The sequence below is a fragment of the Hoplias malabaricus genome, chromosome 8 (genome assembly GCF_029633855.1).
Source record: "Hoplias malabaricus isolate fHopMal1 chromosome 8, fHopMal1.hap1, whole genome shotgun sequence".
Lineage (NCBI taxonomy): Eukaryota > Metazoa > Chordata > Actinopteri > Characiformes > Erythrinidae > Hoplias > Hoplias malabaricus.
In genome coordinates this window covers 38930300-38956421 of record NC_089807.1, presented here as the reverse complement: position 1 = coordinate 38956421, position 26122 = coordinate 38930300, and the positions used below count along the sequence as shown (strand labels likewise).

Here is a 26122-nt window from a genome sequence, read left to right as displayed (position 1 = left end):
GGGAGAGAGAGGGAGAGAGAGAGAGAGAGAGAGAGAGAGAGAGAGAGAGGGAGAGGGAGAGAGAGAGGGAGAGGGGGAGAGAGAGAGAGAGAGAGGGGAGAGAGAGGGAGAGAGAGAGGGAGAGGGGGAGAGAGAGAGAGAGAGAGAGAGAGAGAGGGAGAAGGGAGAGGGAGAGAGAGAGAGAGGAGAGGGAGAGAGAGAGAGAGAGAGAGAGAGAGAGAGAGAGAATGAGAGAGATTAATGACTGTCAGATCTAAGAATCATACTGAGGTGTAAATTAAAAAAATCACCATGATGTGAGGAGACAATTACCAGCTCTTGAAGTAAAGCAGCTTTGGAGCAGGAACAGAATTGATGGAATTTCTTATAAAATAGAGTCAAATGCTGAAGTGATTGAAGCTGATTTGATCCTGAATGAACTTAAGAGCTGAAATTAAGGCTCTGTAAATATGAGCCTTACTCATGAGACGGTGGGCCTTACTCAGACAGGTTAAAGTGAGAGGCAGGGGGTCAGATCCGTGTTTTAAATAAAGGGATGCCCATATTTTCATGGCATTAACAGTACATAGCCTGTTATTTTCTTGTTCATTCATCTTCAATAACCTCTTTATCTTGATCAGGGTTGAGGTGGGTCTGGAACCTACCCAGAATGATTGTGAGCAGGGCAGGAACACACACACACACTGGTTTCCCAGTACGCCACCCTCCCCCAAAAGTGGTCCTTCACAACGACAGTGTTTTCTAGCGTAGTCACCAAACAATAAACTTTCCGATTCCAAACCGAACCCAAAGCTCAAGGAGATTAGTTCACACAGCTCCCGCTCCCATTCCCACAGGGTCTGCATTTTTCAGGAAAGTTCTCCGTTGTCAGACGCTGACAGTAACATTACAGTTAAATGCCTGTAGCATGTGTTAAGGAGATCTCCAGCGTCTCTCACTCAGCACTTCAGCAGTGTTGAACACGTATGTGTGCTCGGCCGTGAAAAAGAAAACATCCTAAACCACCCAGAGAGCTCCTCAAGCTCACTGTCACGCGGTGGCATTGTACGCGTCAGTCGTCATGTAAACCCTCTGACAACTCGCATCAACCAAACAGTCAACAGGGTGTCGGCACGGCAACAAGCGCGATGGCGACGACGACAGGAAAACAACTCTCCTCAGCTTCCTCTCCTTTCCATCTCCACGCTGGTGCCTCCGGGCGAAATTCCCTTTCGGGATCAAATTACGGGCTTTACGCGGCTTAGACACTCACTTCACTCAGGTTTCTGAAAGACAGGCTTCGACGGAAGGGAAACAACAGACGACAGTTTTCTCAGGGTAACACCTTATTTAGAAACTCCACCTCACACACTGCAGAGGCGTCTCTCATCCTTCACTTACAGCCAGGTGATATTCCAAACTTCTGAACCAATCAGGGACGGGCGTTTCAGAATTACAGCTACACAACTAATGACAGCTCACAATGTCGGAGCAATGGTTCTGTATTCCTAGATAATCCTGCTTCCTTCCTTTTTCCAGCAAAACATTCCAACAACATGATGCCGCCACCCCCATACTTCACAGGTAAGATGCTGTTGTTGGGATTAAAAGTCTTTTTCCTTTATAAACAGCGCCGATCTTTACGGCAAAACAAAATCTCTCTCTACAGGGTGGGCCATTTATACGGATACACCTTAATTAAACTGGGAATGGTTGGTGATGTTAACTTCCTGTTTGTGGCACATTAGTATATGGGAGGGGAGGGGGGGCTTTTCAAGATGGGTGGTGACCATGGCGGCCATTTTGAAGTCGGCCATTTTGGATCTTTTGTTTTTTTTTTCAATGGGAAGAGGGTCATGTGACACATCAAACGTATTGGGAATTTCACAAGAAAAACAATGGTGTGCTTGGTTCTAACATAACTTTATTCTTTCATGAGTTATTTACAAGTTTCTGACCACTTATAAAATGTGCTCAAAGTGCTGGCACAGGCTCAAACAAAAGGCTCTAATGTGCCACAAACAGGAAGTTAATATCACCAACCATTCCCATTTTATTAAGGTGTATCCATATAAATGGCCCACCCTGTATGTATGCATTAACTTTATTTAATGCCGAGGTTTTATTAACAAAAAGAGTTCCGAAGTCCATCCTTACTAGACCTTGGGTTAACCCCGTGGTTCCCAAAATGTGTGTGGTGTGGTGGTGGGGGTGGGGTACCCAGGGGGCACAGCAAGGTAAATAAATGAGATGTAATACATAATACTTGTTAGAATTTCAGTGTAAATGTGATTTATCACTGTATTTTACTTTGTTCAATTAGAATTTGCAGTTTTGTATGAATTTCAATGTTTAAACTAAACTCCAGTGGACTTTGTGTATATGTGTGTGTGTGTGTCAGAGTGGGGTTTTAAAAAAAGTTTATGGACCACTGGATTAAATTGCTTGGTGGCTGATCTACACAGCACTGATCCAAATACTGTGGGATTTATTTTTCGATTGATTTTGATGAAAGTGGGCTCAGGCTGGGTTTACTCTAGGGCACAGTGTTGGTGGTATGTTGCTGGGGAGTGTTTCTGTTGCTCTGAGTGGCAGCGCTGGAGTGTGAATGAGAGGGAGTGAATAAATGAGGGTGGGGGCGAGAGAGAGAGAGAGAGAACCTAATAACATGCAAACCCACAACCCGACACACACTTAAACATGAGTGCAGATGAGTACCACACACACACGCACATACACACACCTCCTGGGGAAGCTGAATTTCAGTGTGTTCTGGACAAAGCCGTAGCAGCAGGGACTGATCACAAACGCAGCTCTGGACTGGAGGCATCGGTCCAGCACCATGTCCGTCGCCACACCACACGCATGAAGAGCCACCTACAGAAAAAAAAAACACAATACATGATACAGCCCATTTACTCTCACATTACATACCGTGTAATTAGGACTCCCCCTGTCTGGTAACGCTGCCAGATTCTCTTTACAAATGATCATAATTATTACTAATAAGGCACTAGTAAAAATAATCATCAGGTACTGCTTTGCTTGTGAATCTTTGGGGTCCAGTTAAGGGTCGCGGTGGGTCCGGAGCCGACAAGGAATCAGTGGACACAAGGTGGGAACACACCCTGGAGGGGGCACCAGTGCCTCACAGGGCATCACACACTCACACATTCACTCACACACACACCTATGGACACTTTATTTTCAGTTCTTAATAACAAGCATAAAATAGCATAGCTCACTCCTGCCCCCTACAGGCGTAAACATAAGAGGTAAGCATCATACTCGAATTTCTCAGATTAGGAAATCCGTGTAAGAGACCAAGATTTCAGCTCAGAAATCTGATTTCTCAAGGCCCATATACTCTGGTTTCTTTTGGGTTTCTCGATCTTTTTAAATGCACACACATGTAGCTGGACAAAGCGTAGACAGCCTGAAGTTCTCTCACCACTCTGTATCCGAAAATTAATGTGTGCCACTTGCTCCCTCACCCCCAGTCCTCACTGCAATCTGCGCTCAGGTCTGTCAGTAATGGAGGGACACACTGCGTACAGGAACAGACGTTCATTTAAAAAAAGGTTCTGTCTCAGCAGCTGTGTACAGAAAGCGCTGAGAAAAGCGGCACCACATAATTTTAGAAGTCATAAAAAAAGAGATTAGTTTGTCTATGTTTACAAAGCGCCACAGTAGAAAGTTTGTTTTGTTTTGTTTCATTCTGTGATCTTATTGGCTGCTGTGTTGCATAAATCAGATTACAGACTCAAGTAAACTCAGAATTATCCCATTATCTGAGCTCCCATGTGTTGTGTGATCACATTAAGGGCATGTAAACACACTTAGTGATAAACATTAAATAAACAAACATCACTCACTGCTGCCCTCTAAAGGAGTTATTAACAAACATCAAATAAACAAACATCACTCACTGCTGCCTTTTAGAGGAGTTATTAACAAACATCAAATAAACAAACATCACTCACTGCTGCCCTCTAGAGGAGTTATTAACAAACATCAAATAAACAAACATCACTCACTGCTGCCCTCTAGAGGAGTTATTAACAAACATCAAATAAACAAACATCACTCACTGCTGCCCTCTAGAGGAGTTATTAACAAACATCAAATAAACAAACATCACTCACTGCTGCCCTCTAGAGGAGTTATTAACAAACATCAAATAAACAAACATCACTCACTGCTGCCCTCTAGAGGAGTTATTAACAAACATCAAATAAACAAACATCACTCACTGCTGCCCTCTAGAGGAGTTATTAACAAACATCAAATAAACAAACATCACTCACTGCTGCCTTCTAGAGGAGTAATTAACAAACATCAAATAAACAAACATCACTCACTGCTGCCTTCTAGAGGAGTAATTAACAAACATCAAATAAACAAACATCACTCACTGCTGCCCTCTAGAGGAGTTATTAACACACATCAAATAAACAAACATCACTCACTGCTGCCTTCTAGAGGAGTTATTAACAAACATCATATAAACAAACATCACTCACTGCTGCCCTCTAGAGGAGTTATTAACAAACACCAAATAAACAAACATCACTCACTGCTGCCCTCTAGAGGAGTTATTAACAAACATCAAATAAACAAACATCACTCACTGCTGCCTTCTAGAGGAGTTATTAACATACATCAAATAAACAAACATCACTCACTGCTGCCTTCTAGCGGAGTTATTAACAAACATCATATAAACAAACATCACTCACTGCTGCCCTCTAGAGGAGTTATTAACAAACATCATATAAACAAACATCACTCACTGCTGCCTTCTAGCGGAGTTATTAACAAACATCATATAAACAAACATCACTCACTGCTGCCCTCTAGAGGAGTTATTAACAAACATCAAATAAACAAACAGCACTCACTGCTGCCCTCTAGAGGAGTTATTAAGAAAACATCAAATAAACAAACATCACTCACTGCTGCCTTCTAGAGGAGTTATTAACAAACATCATATAAACAAACATCACTCACTGCTGCCCTCTAGAGGAGTTATTAACAAACATCAAATAAACAAACAGCACTCACTGCTGCCCTCTAGAGGAGTTATTAAGAAAACATCAAATAAACAAACATCACTCACTGCTGCCTTCTAGAGGAGTTATTAACAAACATCATATAAACAAACATCACTCACTGCTGCCCTCTAGAGGAGTTATTAACAAACATCAAATAAACAAACATCATTCACTGCTGCCTTCTAGAGGAGTTATTAAGAAAACATCAAATAAACAAACATCACTCACTGCTGCCTTCTAGAGGAGTTATTAACAAACATCATATAAACAAACATCACTCACTGCTGCCCTCTAGAGGAGTTATTAACAAACATCAAATAAACAAACAGCACTCACTGCTGCCCTCTAGAGGAGTTATTAAGAAAACATCAAATAAACAAACATCACTCACTGCTGCCTTCTAGAGGAGTTATTAACAAACATCATATAAACAAACATCACTCACTGCTGCCCTCTAGAGGAGTTATTAACAAACATTAAATAAACAAATATCACTCACCACTGCCCTCTAGAGGAGTTATTAACAAACATTAAATAAACAAATATCACTCACCGCTGCCACCTAAACACATAGCATCAGTCAGACTGCCCACAACAGTTTCTTCCTTTTATATAAATTTGTATTTTATTTACATTTATCTCAACCCAGTAAAAGTGAGTGAATCTAATTCACATTGTTCTTATTAAAATGTAAACATGTAAATGATAATGCTAATTAATGTAGAAAATAACTGACCAAAAAAAAAAACATGCTTTACCTTAAACCTAAAATGTTAAGAATGTGTCTGTATAGTTTTACACCCATATGTAGAACCCCCTCCCCCCACCTCCCTTAGACACACACTCTTACAGGAGGATCCCCACTGGATGATTCACTTAAACCGTAATTCCAAACTCCTGAGTGTTTCTCTCGTGGAGTACACGCTTGCTGAGTGTGTTCATTGATCTGTTAGGAGTTTGATCACGGAGCAGTTCTTCGCTGAGGCTTCTGGGTAATGGTGCATGACAGGAGACATCTCACCACATATTAAAAACACAAACTGCTTAAAACTGCTTATAGGAGGGTAAAGACAGGCCCAACAGGAGGAGAGTACACAGTGGGCTGAGACAGGTTTCCTCCAGGGCATCGGTGTAACATTCAGCAGCGCTGAAGCACAGAGTATAACAGACCAGGACAGGACAGGAAGGGTATGGTCAGATTGGGGCAGAATACTTTGGAAACAGGAATAATAATTGCTGAACATTGAGTGAACTGTCCTAAATGTATTCAGTAACATATTCCCAAGGCTGCAGTCGAGGTAGTAGACACTTTGCTGGCCTTGGTTTACTGAAGGCATGATGCATTACTCACACTTAGTTCACCCTTTTTCCATGTGACCGTTCAGGTGTGTAAGGGTTTGGGGAATCTTGTTAAGTGGAACTGCATGCCAGATTCTAGAGTAAAGCCTTACAAGAGCAGCAGAGGCTGTTAGAGTGGAAAAGGAGGACAAACGTCTTATTAATAGTCTTCATTTCCTAAGAAATGTTGGCAGAACAGGTGGCCATTTTGTGGCCAAAACATATACAATATAAATTGGGAATATTTTATTTTCTTTCTCCTCTCAAGTTTCTAATTTGGATTTATGAGGTTCTGTTTGGACAGCAAGAAAATGCAATCAGGATGACCCATTTTCAACACCTGTGTACAAATAAAACTGGTGTTTCAGCATCTCACACACTCGCAGCAGATTTTGCCATTTTAAAATAGTCCTCAAAAAAGAGTGATGTATGGCGGGTGACTGAAGGCCTGGAAGGCTGATATATGAAGCCTACATCACACACAACCTTGCCTATAAGTCATGTCTGTAGGTCGACAGAGAACTTGTGCACTTCATGACAAACTACGAAGGAGGGGACCACTATTTTTATGTAACTGGTTAATTAAATATGAATACAACATCCTCTTGTTGCATAACACTTCTTTCTTTAAGCTTCAAAAAGCCTGGCTGCTTATGGCGCCCCTGGTGGAGAATCTTCATCCTGCTAAACATGAGTGAGTGAAATACAAATCTAGTTCTAGATTAAGTGCTTAAAATATAAAACAAAGATAGTATTTAGATAGATATAAGGTTGCTGTTATGAAGCATCTTTTGACATCTATTGTTGCCCTCTAGTGGTGGAATTCAGTCTGCTAAACATGAGTGAGTTAGTTAGGGTCAGTTTTTACATTTCACACATGCAGGCTGTCCTTGTGTTCCCCCGTTCTCAAGTGTCATGTGACTTTTACATGTTTTTTATGGTTTATAGTCCTGGTTCTATGTCCCTGACACATGTCTACAATTCTAGATCCTTGGTTAATTGTATCTGTTTGGTTCTTGTTTTCTCTTTTGTCTCTCGTTCCAAGTTTGCTTTGTCTACATCTTTTGTTTCTAGTATCCTTAGATTCTTAGATTTTTCTATCTATGTCTGTGGCTTTTTGTATCTCTGGTTTTTCAGTTTTGTGTTTATTATTTGTTTTTGTTAGTTTCTATGTTCTTTCTCTGTCCTGGTTGGTTTAGTGTTTAGTTTAGTCTAGTGTTTGGTTCTTTATTTTTTATCCTTAGACTTTTACATTTGTTTCCTTTGTTCTTGGTTTTCAGTTCTAGTTTTATACTCCAGCCCTCTCTAGTCTTTTAGTTTTAGTGTCTGTTTCTCTCCTGTGTTCTATTTTTGTCCTGTTTAATAAAATTAATTATCTGCTTATACCTCTGCTTCTTTTTCTCTTGCACTCTGCATGACAGTCTACTAAACTTCTTATTAAATGAACAAACAAGACTAATTACAGTTAAGTTCTTGTTCAGACTGGCTGCTTAAATAGGATTATCGGACCACTTTTCTGCAGTTTGAACATCTAACTGCCAAATTAAGTCAAAATCTGATTTAAGCTACACATTTGATTTCAAATCATATCCTTGAACATGTCAATTCAGTCTGACCAGTCAAATTGGAGTTCATATTGAGTCTTTTGGCATCAGGGGCAGAGATTCCCATCTTCCGACCTTCAGTGCCCAAATACCTGTGCCACCACAGTGAAAACCAAGGTGGCTATGCCAGCAAATGCACCCACACTCCGACCACCGAAATGAGATTTGCAAAGTGGACACTTTAAAAAATATCTAGTTCCCAACACGTCAGAAGTGGGCTTTAAATAAATAAGGTATAGCTCCAGGAGATGCGCCTTCTCAAGTCCATGACTAGGCTGAGCTTAGGAAGGGAGGGAGTCTATGTGTGTGTGTGTGTGGCCATCAAAGTCATGGATTAACACCCTCCAATCCGCACGAGAACATTTCTCAGGAATGTGTCCAACTCAGTGGATAATCACTCACTGTACTTGTTTTTTTTTTGGTGCCGTTGCTACAGGAGAAGTCTTACCCCAGCATGTGATGTGTGGGACCATAGCGACCACGGATCTCATGAAAAAAAGAGGCAGAGAGAATGTTATTCGCTGGCAAGGCCTTTTGACATTTGATGCAGCGTTTGACATTTGTTTCTGATTAAGACACTGATTGGACAGAAATGACGGCTAATACTCCCTAAGTAGGACTTAGCATAATAACCTTCAGGATCCACGTGGAGCTATTTGCACATGGAGGGAACGGCACCGGTGAGTCCACATCACAAGCCATGAATCAAATCTGATTAATCTTCTTCAATGTTTGAACTTCAGTGGCTTTACCAAATGCCCTGAGCTCCAGGTTGGCTCTAGGGTTCACCGCTGCTGGGAAAACGCCCAGCTTAGATGCCCTCAGCATCACTGTCAACAGAAGATGAGAGTGAAATCCAGCAACTAGAGGAAATGACACTTCTTAAGTCATTAAACTTCACACTGTACTCCACTAACAGGGCGGCATGACATTAATCAGGAATCAAAACACCATTACCATGATCATTTAATCATTTATTCTTTCAGTGTCTGAAACCCCTTATCCAGTTCAGGGTTGGGATGTGTCCGGAGCCTACCCGGAATCACTAGGCGCAAAGCGGGAACACACCCTGGATGGGGCGCCTGTCCTTCACAGGGTGACACACACAACCACATTCACTCACACCTAGGGAAACTTTTTTGAGTAGTCAATCCACCTACCAATGTGTGTTTCTGGAACATGGGACGAACCCAGAGGAAACCCACACAGACACAGGGAGAACACACCACACTCCTCACAGACAGTCACCCAGAGGAAACCCACATTGACACAGGGAGAACACACCACACTCTCACAGACAGTCACCTAGAGGAAACCCACGCAGACACAGGGAGAACACACCACACTCCTCACAGACAGTCACCCGGAGGAAACCCACGCAGGGAGAACACACCACACTCCTCACAGACAGTCACCCGGAGGAAACCCACGCAGATACAGGGAGAACACACCACACTCCTCACAGACAGTCACCCGGAGGAAACCCACGCAGACACAGGGAGAACACACCACACTCCTCACAGACAGTCACCTGGAGGAAACCCACGCAGACACAGGGAGAACACACCAGACTCCTCACAGACAGTCACACGGAGGAAACCCACGCAGACACAGGGAGAACACACCAGACTCCGCACAGACAGTCACCCGGAGGAAACCCACGCAGACACAGGGAGAACACACCACACTCCTCACAGACAGTCACCCGGAAGAAACCCACGCAGACACAGGGAGAACACACCACACTCCTCACAGACAGTCACCCAGAGGAAACCCACGCAGACACAGGGAGAACAAACCACACTCCTCACAGACAGTCACCCGGAGGAAACCCACATTGACACGGAGAACACACCACACTCCTCACAGACAGTCACCCGGAGGATACCCACGCAGACACAGGGAGAACACATCACACTCCTCACAGACAGTCACCCAGAGGAAACCCACGCAGACACAGGGAGAACACACCACACTCCTCACAGTCACCTGGAGCGGGACTCGAACCCACAACCTCCAGGTCCCTGGAGCTGTGTGACTACGACACTACCTGCTACGCCATTTATTAGTATAATATGAATTACATACACAAAGAGAGCTGCTCACACACATTCATCATTTACTGATATTTCATAACTTACTGTGATGCATTTATCCTCTCTGTCGTTCCACAAGCGAGAAAAACACAACAAATGACAGAAATTCCAAAAAGAGCCTCCAAAAGCCCACCAGTCTGTTAAGTGTGAATTTGTGATACAGGTACCATATCAAACCCATTGAAATATGGAGGGTCCTTGCTGGGAAGTGTGTGGCCACACATTTCTAGTTTCGCCTCATTTTTTGGTGCATTAGCAGACACTATAAATCAAGCCTAGTTTAGCTGAAGAGCAATCGGCTGCAAATCAACGCTGATATTACATTTGGGTCCATGATATTGATCCTTCACATTAAAAGTCCTTAAGAGGGTATTAGCTTATGGATAACTTATGGATAATATATTGCCCCCCCCAAAAAAAAGGGCATAAAATATGAATAGAGCATATATTTAAAAATTTTCAATCAGAAGAGGTAGTTAATAACATGCTTTTGGTTTTATGACATTAAATTAATGTTTTAATTAATGTGTACACTGCAAATAATCATTAAAAAATGTTCATTAATTGAACATTAATGTTAAGAATTCTGAACACCAAAGAAAGCATCAGGTTTCCCGTCATTTAATATAAAGGCAATGTTCGCGATTTTAATTCAATACACTCAATCAAATTCAGAGAATGTTTCCTCACCATCTGCTAGCTCTCGGGTCTGTTTCTGTAATGAAAAAGGCTCCAGTGTTTGTATGAAGCAGTGGCTTGGTAAATGTGGGGAAAAAAACAGCCAAGAAATGGCATCTGGTGGCATCTGGATGGTGTGGAGACCTCGGAACGTTGAAAAGGATTAAAAAGATTGAGGATATTGCTCTATTCCTTCTCCACAGGTGGGCAATATTGATTTATTTTTGCTGTTTCATATGTATAATGGTCCAGCACGGTGGCTTAGTGGTTAGCACGTTCTCCTCCCAGTGCTAAGATCTTGGGTTCAAGTATCATCTGAGTGGAGTTTCCATGTTCTCCCAGTGTCTGCGTGGGTTTCCTCCGGGTGATTGTCTGTGAGGAGTGTGGTGTGTTCTCCCTGTGTCTGCGTGGGTTTCCTCCGGGTAACTGTCTGTGAGGAGTGTGGTGTGTTCTCCCTGTGTCTGCGTGGGTTTCCTCCAGGTGACTGTCTGTGAGGAGTGTGGTGTGTTCTCCCTGTGTCTGCGTGGGTTTCCTCCAGGTGACTGTCTGTGAGGAGTGTGGTGTGTTCTCCCTGTGTCTGCGTGGGTTTCCTCCGGGTTACTGTCTGTGAGGAGTGTGGTGTGTTCTCCCTGTGTCTGCGTGGGTTTCCTCCGAGTGACTGCCTGTGAGGAGTGTGGTGTGTTCTCCCTGTGTCTGCATGGGTTTCCTCCGGGTGACTGCCTGTGAGGAGTGTGGTGTGTTCTTCCTGTGTCTGCGTGGGTTTCCTCCGGGTGACTGTCTGTGAGGAGTGTGGTGTGTTCTCCCTGTGTCTGCATGGGTTTCCTCCGGGTGACTGTCAGTGAGGAGTGTGGTGTGTTCTCCCTGTGTCTGCATGGGTTTCCTCCGGGTGACTGTCTGTGAGGAGTGTGGTGTGTTCTTCCTGTGTCTGCGTGGGTTTCCTCCGGGTGACTGTCTGTGAGGAGTGTGGTGTGTTCTCCCTGTGTCTGCATGGGTTTCCTCCGGGTGACTGTCTTTGAGGAGTGTGGTGTGTTCTCCCTGTGTCTGGGTCTCCAGTTTCCTCCCACAGTCCAAAAACATGGAGGGTAGGTGAATTGGCTTCTCTAATAAAATGTCCTGGTGTGTGAGTGAATGAGTGTGTGCCCAGATATGGATTGGCGCTCTGTCCTGGGTGAAACCCTAGTGCCCCGATGCAGTTCTCCAGGTGGACGGTTGTTCCTGGTCGAGAGTACGCTGTGCGCGTTTGGCTGCCGCTTCTCGCCAGTGTGTGTGTGGATGGAGAGTTCTGAGGGTTCTGAGCAGTGTGGATTGTAAAGCGTCCTTGGGTATCTAGAAAGGCGTTATATAGGTGTAACAATAGATAGATAGGTATAACTTCACTTAAGGTGGAACTGACTCCGACCACTAACTTTCCATGAAATAAAAACATACTTAAAAAACGCTACAAAACTAAACCGTTTCTATGGTATTTCAAACAGTGAAAACAAACTTACAGACGAGTTAGACTTCAGCCACGAACGATGTACAGTCGCCACTTTAAAAGATGAGGAGCTTCTGAATGAACACAGACCAGAGGGGGGAGTATATTTTGCTGTGACAACAGTAGTTCTCCAGAATGAAATTACTGAATGAACCACATAAAATCTGGATTCGGTTGAAAACAATGTTTTAAAAATGATTTCACTAAATCCTTACACACAGTGAAGTCTGAAGTGAGTGTGGTGTGGAACTGTGGAGATTCAGTAAATTTAAAGTAAACTAACTAATGCTAGAAGATTATTAACTCAACATGAAACGATTTATACTGCCTTTACAATGTTTAATATCCTCCAGAGCAGTAAATAAGATCATAAAACGAGGTTAAACATGCATTAAAATCCACTCAGACTGCTCATGAAATTCTTCCCCAACTTATTCCAATAGAAGTCCTTTCCCGGCTGACATTTCCTGTCTCCACTGGGGGACTGTTCATATTTTCATGCATCAATCAACAACATTTCCCAATAATATGGACACATTCCAATTTAGCTGTGCCCTAACACAAGCGTCGTGAAGCAGTACCAAGACCTGTCGTCAGTGACGTCTTACTGATGTTGATTAGCTGTGGCAGCTATCATTCAGACAGAACCGAAGCTATAGCTCATATCCACATGGAAAATCCATTTCAGCTAAAAGCAGATGATCCAAGTGCGAGGGCTCCATTAGTCTTCTCTCCGCCGCCTTAAAAAAAAAGAGTTAAAACAGTGCAGGAATATTACACACATTCCTCATCTTCCGTCAACATCTCGCTGACTGGAGCTCTCTGGAAGACTCTCACAGGCGTAATGAGATAAAGATTGTGGGTCGTCTCACCCAGAGATCGGTGGAATTTTGTTTTGATGATTTGCGAAGGGGTAAAGAAGAGGACTTGTTCAAAGCTCTCCATTTAGTCTGTATTTATTAATGAAGCCTTTCTCTGATAGTGAGACTAGGAGATATAACCCTATGCCTATAAATCCTGTACTAATTATGCTTAATAAATGAACCCCTCAGTGTCACTGTAGAACTGAGAATGGCCCACCAACCAGAACTATCCAATCAACAGAGTCCAGTGCCCACTAATGAAGAATGATGAACAAGAGGACGACCAACCCAAACTGCGCAGTAACAGATGATCTACTGTCCTAGGTGGACCATCAAGGTAGGTGTGTGTAACAGAGTGGACAGTCTTTAAAAACTCCAGCAGCAACTGCTGTTTCTGATCCACTTGTACCAGCGCAACACACACTAACACACCACCCCCAGTCAATGTCACTGCAGCACTGAGAACGATCCACCAGCCAAATAATAGCATACCTACCCTGTGGTGGCTTTGTAGGGTTCCTGACCACTAAAGATTGGTGAAAGGGGTCTAACAAAGTATGCAGAGCAACAGGTGGACTACAGATTGTAACCGTAGAACTACAAAGGGCACCTGTATGGTCAGTGGAGCTGATAAAATGGACAACGTGTGAAGAACAGAGGCCGAGTAGTGTGTAGTTTCCTATAATTACATTTTTATCATAAGAAGTATTATGAATACAGGATTAGGAACAGCGCACCACAGAGCTGGAATATGACAATAACAAACATGGTCAGCTCTGTGGATCCTAGAGAAATGAGAACGCTCTGCAGTGAGGCTTGCATTAAGCAGCCTTTCTCTAGCATGACCCATCATTAATTATTTGCTAATGCAAAAGCAATAAAGGATAGTGTGGGTGGTGCAAAATCAAACGACTTTATTAGCGTCATCTGTTTTATGCTCTGGGGCTTTTCTGCTGAGACGGCTTCTTTTTTTTTGACACAGACTTGGCTTAAAAAAAAAAAAAAAAGAAACAAAAAGTCCCCAACAAAAGGCCTTTGTGTTGGTAATTAAGTGGAACACCCGCAGTGCCGAGGTCTGCGAGTGATGTCACGAATCCAGTACAGCTGCATCCGTCACCGCTAGCAACCTGGCCATGTGGGCGCCACCGTATCAAACTAGCAGCACAACAAATCAACTCAGCACCAACCGGCCCCGTGCTTTACCCACAATCCATCACTCCCGCTGTGTTTACCTTCACCGTTTCCACAGGAGCTGAAAGCAGCGCTTTGTGTTTAGTTGTCGGAACAATTTGTAGCTAATCGTTTTCGCAGCCTTCACCTTGGACGGGTCTCTGGACCTGGCTGTAAAGGACCTTCTTAAAGGCCATATGGAATGCCAGGAGAATCAGAAGTTTGATGACACCCGGTTTTCTAAAAAAAAGGGCACATATTCTACTAATATTTCCACAGATTTTAAGTCTGGCGTCTTAACAAAGAAAATGCCGCTAAGAGGTTTAAGAAAGTCTCCGGTTCAACTCGGAACAGAATGAAAATGTAATGCTCCCACGGATCTTTACACCAAAGCATCGTTGATTCGCTCATTTCGCTGTCAATCAAAAAGGGATTCAGCCTCAGACAGATCATCCAATCATCATGCAGAAGCTGAGCATCCGGGCCAGCCGAGGCCGGCCCACTGCCCCATAGACCCCCAGAGACGCTGAGCATCCGATGGGCGGGACAAAGCCATCATTTATCCAATGACTCGTCTCGTTTCTCTGCACTTCGCTATTGAACTCTGTGGACGCTCAGGGTCCTCACTGTTTAAATCACTGTGAAGCTGCGGGAATGACTGAGAGGAAAGCCGCGTCTTTACCAGTGATAAGAAGCTGATTCTGAACAAAAGTTGAGCGCGTTGTAGTGCTGAGCTTCCCTTGCAGTCTTACAGCAATCGCCTCTGGTCAAAATACAAACAACAAACTCCCCGTTTCAACGGCTGCTGAGAATAAACCTCTGTTTATTTCAAATGTAAGGCACCCAGCAACGAGGCACGAGGAGCAGAAACACTGATATTTAGTGGCTTTCGCTTTGTTCTCTTTCCTCTGTTCTCAGATTTGCCATCTGAAACCTGTTTCTCCTTGACTTCGTGCTAACACATAAACCTGGATCCAGCTCTGAAAGGAGAGACTCGGACGCGGAGGTGGGACAATTCTGAAGTGCCTGCTTTCTATATAAGGAACAGAACGAAATGTTTTCAGACTTGAGCAGATCACAAAAAAACTGAGAGTTGTTTATTTCACGGTTTGTGGGTAGGTAGGAGATCCAGATCCTCAAATGTGCTCAATTTGCTAATGTAGGGTGACCAGATTTGAGATGGTGAAAAAGAGGACATGCTCCGGAGGGGTCGGGGGGGGTGTGCTTTTAGGTCCTTTACACCTTTATTACACATGGGAAAACATGGGAATTTCTTTTTTAATTCATCCGAGAACTTACATTTACATTTCAGCATAGCGGCTCGAGATGAGGGTAGGTACATGAGCTTTGCCTGATGTAAACAAGGACTACTGACGTGCAGACTGACCAATTAAATGTTTACAGAGAAGGTTATCGACCAATAACGGTAGCTCTACAGTCAGACCGTCCAATCCGAAGATTTTAGGCTACTTCACCACTTCCCCTTCTCACTCAAGCGAACCAATCGGAGTAGGGGAGGGCGGGACTAGTTTGTAAACGAAACTTCTCGAAGTTCTATGTAAGCTCTAGAAAAACAAAATGCCGGACGTTTGTGAAATTCCGCCCGGACATTTTTTTAAGTCTAAAAAAGAGGACATGTCTGGGTAAAAGAGGACGTCTGGTCACCCTAGCTAATGTCCTTTTAAGGTCTGGACTTTCCCGAACTAAAACTTTCCTCTGTTTTCCACTGTTCCAGCAGTGAAAGAACCTCCTTACTTCACTTATCACTATAGCAGACTGTTAATCTGTTACAAACCATGTAAACCTTACCAAATATCTTGGCTAAAATATTTTAGGGAATTTTTAACATATAACCCAGCTTGTAACGTGAAAGCTATCCCTACGTGCCAAACGTCAGTCCAACACTGGGTGTGTGAAAGCTAGTCTGGGGAGCCACAACGGAAGGCCATCTTGCCTTTTATTTTTCATTTTTGGTTGTTGAAGGTTAACAACTATCAAAAAAATTATCTTCCAAGCTTTTGACGGAGAGTAGACTTGAGATGTACTCTACAGCTCTACTCAGAGAAACCTCAGAGGAACACACGATATAACTTCAGTTCAGTTCAATATTCTGACAGTGTTTCCTCAGCTTCTCAGTGTACCGGGAAAAGAACAGTGGCCCTTTCCCCTTCACACCTGAAGCTCACCAGTCTCCCACCAGAGCTCGTGTCTCACACTAAATATAAGCTCCACGAGAGGGAAATTAACACAGAGGAATTAGCAAGCGTTAGCAAGAGAACAGCCAAAAACACTTTGGCTTTATCTCTGAGATGACTCTCATCCTGTGAAAGACACCCACAGAAATAACACAGACTGGACCCACAATTAAACTGATGAGTACACACACACAGCTAAGAAAAGACCGCTCAGAGGCTCCTTGTCCTGATTCTAATCTTAAAGTACAATGAAGTCCCTGGAGCCTGGTGAAATCTGCACATGCAGAAAGTACAGGTTGTTTCACTGGGTTGATGCTTTATTTCCTCCATCACTGCAAAAAAATAAAAAATAAAAGGAGTGATCATGAGGTTTGAAAACAGCTTTACTTTCCCAGACCCTGAGGTGAAATCAATAGCCATGTTTCTATTGAATTTCCGCACAAATGGCAAGAGATAAAATGAAAATGCATCAAAAAACCAAAGATTTCTGAGATTATTGCCGCCCAGGAGCTTGTTTCCATCGCTGACTTTTGGTGATAAAGATGCTCAATGATGTCCTTTCCTTTTAAAAAATAATGTCCTAAAAGTTTCAGTTTAACAATAAAAAAGTTAGGTTTGATATTTTTTCAGTTCCAAACTCATGTTTGGAAGAACACACCACACTCCTCACAGACAGTCACCCGGAGGAGACCCACGCAGACACAGAGAGAACACACCACACTCCTCAGAGATAGTCACCTGGAGGAAACCCACGCAGACACAGGCAGAACACACCAACTCCTCACAGACAGTAACCTGGAGGAAACCCACGCAGACACAGGGAGAACACACCACACTCCTCACAGACAGTCACCCGGAGGAGACCCACGCAGACACAGAGAGAACACACCACACTCCTCAGAGACAGTCACCTGGAGGAAACCCACACAGACACAGGGAGAACACACCACACTCCTCACAGACAGTCACCTGGAGGAAACCCACGCAGACACAGGGAGAACACACCACACTCCTCACAGACAGTCACCCGGAGGAAACCCACGCAGACACAGGCAGAACACACCACACTCCTCACAGACAGTAACCTGGAGGAAACCCACGCAGACACAGGGAGAACACACCACACTCCTCACAGACAGCCACCTGGAGGAAACCCACGCAGACACAGGGAGAACACACCACACTCCTCACAGACAGTCACCCGGAGGAAACCCACGCAGACACAGGGAGAACACACCACACTCCTCACAGACAGTCACCCGGAGGAAACCCACGCAGACACAGGGAGAACACACCACACTCCTCACAGACAGTCACCCGGAGGAAACCCACGCACTCTTCCCAGATGGGGCAGCAGTCCATCAGGGCATCACATACTCACCCAAATGTTCACTCATACCTGTGGACAATTTCACTTAGTCACAAACACCCCCCCCCCCCCCCCACACACACACATCTGTGACCAGTTCAAACAGCCAATCCACCTACCAACCGGGCGAATTTTTGGGTGGTCAACAGTCTTAAATTATTATCCCTTTCCCATTTCCATAGAAAACACAGGAAAAGTTTGACAAAAGTAGCAAAAATATTTAGATGGGAACGTGGCTAACTAAAAAATACAGTTGTGGCCTGGAACTTCCACTATTACACAAACCAGACCCAGAGATATTAACTCCAATATAATCCAAACCAAAGTAACCATCTGCTTTGGTAAAACTGGTCTCTAAGCTCTACCTCAAAATAGCATTTCTGCCACCTCCCAAAAGAGCAGCATCAAATCTGAATGCACAGCCACAGGTGCGAGAGGTGCGGCCATGCTGAAGCTTTATTAAACTGCTGCGTGTGGGTAGCAGGCAATATGAGCCCGACTGGTGAACGCCACACACCTCCAGAGTGTGTGAAACCCCACACTGTTTGGACAGAAGGCCGAGTGGAGGCAGGTCTCCATGGAGTGCGAGCTAAAACGTCTCATTACGGCAATAAACAAACAAAACGCAGCCGGAGATCATTCGATTACTGCAAAAACACATCAGCAGCATCAGCCCCACAGTGCCACTTCAGCCAGAGCCCCTCAAAAGAGCCTCAGTCTGAGGAGGAGTTACATCTCATAATCACCTACACTGTCTTTCACTGCATGGAAAATAATATTGCACAGTTTCTAAATACTGTCACTGAGGAAACAAAAATATACCACCTCTATCACAGGTGACATTGGGGGGCAATTTTCCCCCCCTAAACATTCAAGCTGACTCACACTGATTACACTGACTGATCTTCACAAAACGAGGGAACAGTGGAGAGGTGCTAACAGCCAAACACTCACATTCAGGGACAAAACTGTGACACACACTGGATAAAGACACAGGGAGAACACACCACACTCCTCACAGACAGTCACCCAAAGGAAACCCATGCAGACACCGGGAGAACACACCACACTCCTCACAGACAGTCACCCGGAGGAAACCCACGCGGACACAGGGAGAACACACCACACTCCTCACAGACAGTCACCCAGAGGAAACCCACGCGGACACAGGGAGAACACACCACACTCCTCACAGACAGTCACCTGGAGGAAACCCACGCGGACACAGGGAGAACACACCACACTCCTCACAGACAGTCACCCAGAGGAAACCCACGCGGACACAGGGAGAACACACCACACTCCTCACAGACAGTCACCCGGAGGAAACCCACGCGGACACAGGGAGAACACACCACACTCCTCACAGACAGTCACCCGGAGGAAACCCACGCGGACAGAGGGAGAACACACCACACTCCTCACAGACAGTCACTCGGAGGAAACCTAAGTGAGGACTCTTGGTTTCCAAATGTTAAATGTGAGTAAAACACGTCTGGGATGGTTCCATGGTTGCACTCCCTAAAGCGCAGTTGCTATCTTGGTTAAAATCAAGTGAAGTCAACTCTGTCAACTCTAGCTATAGGAGTCGTAAAAGTCGAATCTAGAAAAGTTGTTAGTGTCACTAAATGAAAGTCACAAAGCTTTAGTAACAGCACATAACAGAAGAACCAGATCCAGAGTTTACAGAGAGCGGGTCGTGTCCTCTATTAACCACATTCCCAGTGAAGGAGGGCAAACAGTTTTAGAAAAAACGCTGCCATGCGAGTGAATTTGGAAAACACTGCTTGATGCCGTGTGGTGACCTACACATTACAGTTAGTACTTAGATTAATGTAGGTTTATTGCTTGTTTTTTACCTAATTCATAAAAAAAAACACAAAGAGAAATTAATTACAAAATAGTTTGGCGCATAATGTCTTGTAATTAAGTACTGATAAAGGTTTTACATATTTACAGCACATAAAAAAGGATGTCTCTATTCTTCTTTCCACACACCGGGAAGGTAAGAAAAAACATGGCTAAAGAAACACAGTACTAAGGACATCAGAACTCATTACTGCAGAAGGGATGAGCCCTGTATTTAACCTATCAGCAAATGAGATTGTTCTCTCGGGTTCCTGTCACACAGCTACAGGGTCTTAGAGCCCCGCTCTGGGCGACTGACTGTGATGAGTTTGGTGTGTTCTCCCCGTGTCTGCGTGGGTTTCTTCTGGGTGATCCGGTTTCCTCCTCCCACGGTCCAAAAACAGAGTTGGTAGTTGAATCGACTACTCAAAAATGTACATAGGTGTATGTAAGTGTGTGTCGCCCTCCAGGGTGTGTTCCCACCTTGCACCCAGTGATTTCGGGCAGGCTCTAAACCCACCACCAACCCTGAAATAGATAAACAGTTACAGACAACGAATGAATGTAATTCTAGTCACTGTAGCCTCCCTAACTGCTTGAACAAGTCTAGCCATTCTCCTCTGACATCTTATATGATGACATGTTTTCAGCACTTTCCAACAACACAGCCTTCTGCTTCCAACAAATATGTGACAGACAAGGTCAACTAGGCCACATTTTTTGCTCTGATATCTGGACTTGATGTTTGCATAGTTTCTATATAATTGTTGTTTTGAGATCTATGACTAAATAGACGTCAAATTGTTCAATGTACATATGTGTTATATGCACCTGAGAGATGCACCAATCATATACATTTATGTCTTGACATGGATGATGATTGGTAGATGCTCTTATTTAAAATGACTTGAAAGTTTCAGCCAAGTTCCAGCTGTGAGGAATGCTAGAACTCTTGCCCAAGGACGTGTTCTGGTATAGTGTAGTGATCCTACCAAAGCTGGGACTCGAAGCCCAGTTGGACATTCAGTGGTACATCTACATGGTGCATATACACAGACTTTTGATGCTGTGGTTAGGTCCAGTAAGAGTGCTGATGAGCAAATAGGAGCTAAAGCTGACCTAGAGCCATTTCAGACCAATCTGGAGCAGGAGAACCCCTCTGAAGTCTCCTGGGGCGGAGCCTCTCTTACACACTGCTGTTAATGAGCTATGCAGCTTAAGGTCAGCAACAGCAAACTTGATGAAAGTGGGTTCTGCAGTGTGATAATGGCCAAAAAATCATTATTATGCCTTTTCAGAGCTTCCTTTACTGCTCTGCCAGCAAAAGTTAAGAAGAAAAAAAAATTAACTCTGCTCCTCTCTGACTTGCTTTTAACTCCGGGTTAGACGTCAATGCCTGCACGAATGAATGACCACCATTTGAACATTTCCTCATGTGCTATTAAAGGTTCCTCTACATCTTCCTCAATATATAAAAAGGATTAAAGACATCGGGTTGCAATAAACAGGAGCGGTTCTTGCTAAAAAATGCCTTTAATCAAGCTTTGTAACCGATAAGAAAACTGGTAAAAAGATGTCCATGTCCAAGGTTAAAGATTTCAGCAGTAACAGGAGAATTCTTGGGAAAAGTAGCTACAGGCAGAAATCAATAGATTACAACTCACTCCTTACAAACTCTTTCAAAAGCTTGTGTCCTTAAGAATTCCTGCAGAATCCAATTAACTCTGGATACACAGCGGGGATGTAAATAATCCTCAACAGAAACCTTGACTTCAGACATCAGATCACAGGTCAACAACACGTCAATGTGTTAAAAGGTCTTAGAAATAGGCCATTCTACACTGTTTATATCATCCCTGTACAAAAGAATGAGCCAAAATAGTACGCTCTTGAGCAGCTTCTTCAGTCTAATGGTGCTTTTCCACTGCATGGTACCTACACCACTTGGCTTGACTCTACTTTGCTTTTTTGCTTTTTCTATTGGGCAAATTTGGCCCTGGTACCTCAAACCGGGTACTTTCTTTAGCACCGGTTCGCTCTTGGTTCCAAGCGAGACGTATAGGAACTAAATGTGACGTGTAAACCTTGCAGAGCACTGATTGGCCGGAGAGACTTGATAATAACGACATCCAGACATCCAACACAAACTAGGCATTTGTAAAATCTTCAGGTGAGAGTACACATCTGTTTTTATCACAACACCAACATGTGGTCGATATATTCTCCAAGACATAACTGCGACAAATGATGATGAGATTAATGATGATATAGGGGCGGCACCGTGGCGCAGCCGGTAGTGTTGCAGTCACACAGCTGGACCTGAAAGTTGTGGGTTCGATTCTCGCTCCGGGTGACTGTCTGTGAGGAGTGTGGTGTGTTCTCCCTGTGTCTGCGTGGGTTTCCTCCGGGTGACTGTCTGTGAGGAGTGTGGTGTGTTCTCCCTGTGTCTGCGTGGGTTTCCTCCGGGTGACTGTCTGTGAGGAGTGTGGTGTGTTCTTCCTGTGTCTGCGTGGGTTTCCTCCGGGTGACTGTCTGTGAGGAGTGTGGTGTGTTCTCTCTGTGTCTGCATGGGTTTCCTCCAGGTGACTGTCTGTGAGGAGTGTGGTGTGTTCTCTCTGTGTCTGCGTGGGTTTCCTCCGGGTGACTGTCTGTGAGCAGTGTGGTGTGTTCTCTCTGTGTCTGCATGGGTTTCCTCCAGGTGACTGTCTGTGAGGAGTGTGGTGTGTTCTCTCTGTGTCTGCATGGGTTTCCTCCGGGTGACTGTCTGTGAGGAGTGTGGTGTGTTCTTCCTGTGTCTGCGTGGGTTTCCTCCAGGTGACTGTCTGTGAGGAGTGTGGTGTGTTCTTCCTGTGTCTGCGTGGGTTTCCTCCAGGTGACTGTCTGTGAGGAGTGTGGTGTGTTCTCTCTGTGTCTGCGTGGGTTTCCTCCGGGTGGCTGTCTGTGAGGAGTGTGGTGTGTTCTTCCTGTGTCTGCGTGGGTTTCCTCCAGGTGACTGTCTGTGAGGAGTGTGGTGTGTTCTCCCTGTGTCTGCGTGGGTTTCCTCCAGGTGACTGTCTGTGAGGAGTGTGGTGTGTTCTCCCTGTGTCTGCGTAGGTTTCCTCCAGGTGACTGTCTGTGAGGAGTGTGGTGTGTTCTCCCTATTAAAAATTTAGTAATAAGAATATTTCGACACTGGAACTGGTATACAAGTCATTTGAGATTACCTAAACAAAATAAACATAAATAAAATAAAACAACTGTTTTCAAACACATCAACATAACTGCTCCAGTGTAGAGAGAACAGAACAGTGTGACTGGCTGAATTGGTGATGACGTTAATTCTTATATAAACAACAATGCAAGCAAACATCAAGGGGCGATACTGAGGTCAGCAAAAATGAACTAAATAAAGAAAATGTCCATGGATAATAAGTCAACATTGTAGTTATTGTAATTACTGTGACAGGCCTAGGTACCATGCAGTGGCAAAGCAACATAAGGCCCCCATGCCCAATGCCAAGTGTAGACAAGACAAGTGTCATCCATTACATTTGGGATGTGCCGGAGTGAAGTTTGCTGTCCAGAGCTAATCATCCAACATCACTCAGGCTCAGGACAGCTGAGAGCCATCAAATCCTCATAGAAATGCCGCAACATCTAGTGCAAAGCCATCCCAGAGGAGTAAAGCAAAGATATCGAATAACTGCTTTGTGAAGATGGCCATGATGGACAGCCCAGTGTCCGTCCTCAAATGTAACAGCGTAAAGGTATCATTTGCTTTATCCAAGTGATATCCAGCCATTCCTATATACCACCATTAAAAATAACACATATGAGGGTTGCATTTAGCATGATGACGTCTTCATTTGGCGATGATTATGCTCTTGCGGGTGTTAAGGTGGTGGGTGTGCTAACAGAGCTCAGTTTTAGCACTCAGTGGGGATCAGAACGGAGGCAAATCAGTGCTTTTGGCATTTCAGACAAAACAAGCACACACACACACACACACACACACACACACAGACGAGAAAGAATGCTACCATTCACGAGGATGACAGCACGGCGAGAAGAAACGGCTGCTCCTCAGCTCTGAACAAACAAACGCTGCACTTAATACATTCCCGGGAACACATTAACATTAAAGGCATTTTTATGTAAATGAATGCAAACGAAACAAAGACTTCTAAAAATACAAAGCCATTGTTGGTCTGAATGATCATTTCTGAGTATGATGTTTTTAAATTATCTACCATCGCTGCTCTGTATCAACAAAAGCAGAATTCTGTTTAAATACTAATTGTTTGCGGATACTTATTTAGAATGAGTTATGGATGTTAACAGTGTGGGGTTGCAGTGGGTATGGAGCCTACCGGAATCATTAGGAATCACAAGGCGACAGTCCATCACACACTCACACCACTGGACAGTTTCACACACTCACCCAGACACTCACAAACAATGGGAGGCTGGAACTGCACCCACAACCCTAGAACCTGGGAGTACTTCACAACGCGCCACTGTGTCACCCTGCCCCAAAACACATAGGAATTGTGTGACTGGGTTTATTAGAGAGAAAAATATTCCCATCCTTACTATGACATTTTTGCTGGAGACTAATGGCCAGATGAATAAACACGATTAGTGATGTATCTGTCATTTAGAGCTGAACGATGGCCAAAATTGATATCACAATACTTTTCTTAATTTCTGTCAATACGATATAACTCCGATATTGACATGAACATTAAAAAAGCCACAGAAAAACTGCCAAGAACTGAAAGCAATATGATGTCACCATCAAACAAACCTCTTGCCTTTGTCAATATTAACATTCATTAACAAAATTGAGTGCAATTTACTGATGGCAGCACCCTGTAATCACCAGACTACAGACTGTCCGTCAATGACAGACACTGAGAATATTATATTTACTCAAATATTGAAAATGTTTATAAAAAAACATCATTGCTATTGAAATGTATTATATTGTGATATACTGTATATTGATATTGAATTACTGTCCAGCTCTACTGTCATTATTTTGTACTTTCTGTGATAAGAGTAAAGTAGAAACCTACAACAATGCACACACAATTATTCATCTGTAAGCGCTTATTCAGTTCAGAGTCGCGGTGGGTCCAGAACCTACCTGGAATCATTGGGCGCAAGGCGGGAATACACCCTGGAGGGGGCGCCAGTCCTTCACAGGGCAACACACATTCACTCACACCTACGGACACTTTTGAGTCACCAATCCACCTACCAATGTGTGTTTTTGGAATGTGGGAGGAAACCGGAGCACCCGGAGGAAACCCACACGGACACAGGGAGAACACACAACAGGTCCTCGGGTTACGTCAGTCCCGAGTTACAATGTTTTGTGGTTACGACACATCTCCCATTTACTGTATAAAGCCTTGTTTTGACTTAAGTGGTTTTGCGTCGTAAACGTCGTAACGTGAACTTCGTGTTTGGTGTGCGTGGCGCGGCGGAAGAATACACGGTTACGCGGCTCGGGACCGAGGAGGATAGGAAAAGTGCTTACAGTATGTTATTTACGTACAGTATGTACGTATGTTCCGACTTACACCGAAAATCGGTTTACGACGCGACGTAGGAGCGAATCAGCGTCGTAAGTCCAGGACCCCCTGTATAGTGGTAATAAATATTTAATGTCTAACTGATCTGATAACTGTAAATGAAACTGCTGTATAGGGTATACAGAGGTAAGCCCTATCTGGATGGGATTGAATTTCCAAGTGGTCCTAGGGCAATTTACTCATTTAAGTAGTTTTATTTTCGTCGGAATCAACCATATCTGTATTTTTCCGCATTGTGATCAGAAAACTTACAGGTTGAATTACCTACTGTATTTTCACAGAACTCAGTGATCGTCAGATCAGTTTAATTCTGTCCGGATGCTAATCTCTGCGTTTTAAAAGGCAGATCTTACCTCACTTTGGATAAAATTTCCAGAGAATTTATCCTCTGCGCATGTGTTTTCATATATATTTTTATATTATAATATCAAGGAGAAAGAGAGACCAGTCGGGCTGATAAAAAGAGTGATTAGCACTGCGGCTGCAGGTATACAGTATTATTTTTATTAATTTAATATAATATGATTAGAGAACTAGAACCTCACTTTTGATCATGTGACAGTGGGGTGTAATTCTCAGTTAAAACAGACTCACCCCTATCTGGAAAGCCCCAGTGAAGTAGTCGAGGTTGGCCTGGATGAAGCCGATGTTTTTAAGCCCCAGCTGTGAACTTCTGTGTTTCGCTCTCACCAGAGACTCTTCTTTATTCTCTATGAGGATGACCTGAGGGTTGAAGCATGGTCAGTACAGCACACAGCCATGTCAAGCTTCTGTAGTTTCCAGTGATTTCTGAGTACAACTATACAAATAACACCATGCGGTACATCTCATATTATGCACTTTGAAGTAGGACCATTTCTTTGTACAATTAT

The 26122-nt window shown here is 43.8% G+C and overlaps 1 protein-coding gene across 3 annotated transcripts in view; it reads right to left on the bottom strand.

Annotated features, from left to right (window-relative positions):
• gstcd (glutathione S-transferase, C-terminal domain containing) overlaps positions 1–26122 on the bottom strand; it is a 111919-nt gene that overhangs the window by 12227 nt on the left and 73570 nt on the right. For 2 of the 3 annotated variants that reach the window (XM_066680074.1, XM_066680073.1), the window contains exons 8-9: positions 25845–25973; positions 2723–2856 (exon numbers count right to left, since the gene is read on the bottom strand). In XM_066680074.1, the coding sequence (XP_066536171.1) occupies positions 2723–2856; positions 25845–25973 (263 nt within the window). Of the gene's footprint in view, positions 1–2720; positions 2857–25844; positions 25974–26122 lie in introns of all 3 variants that reach the window. The other variant, XR_010804120.1, reaches the window with a different exon arrangement.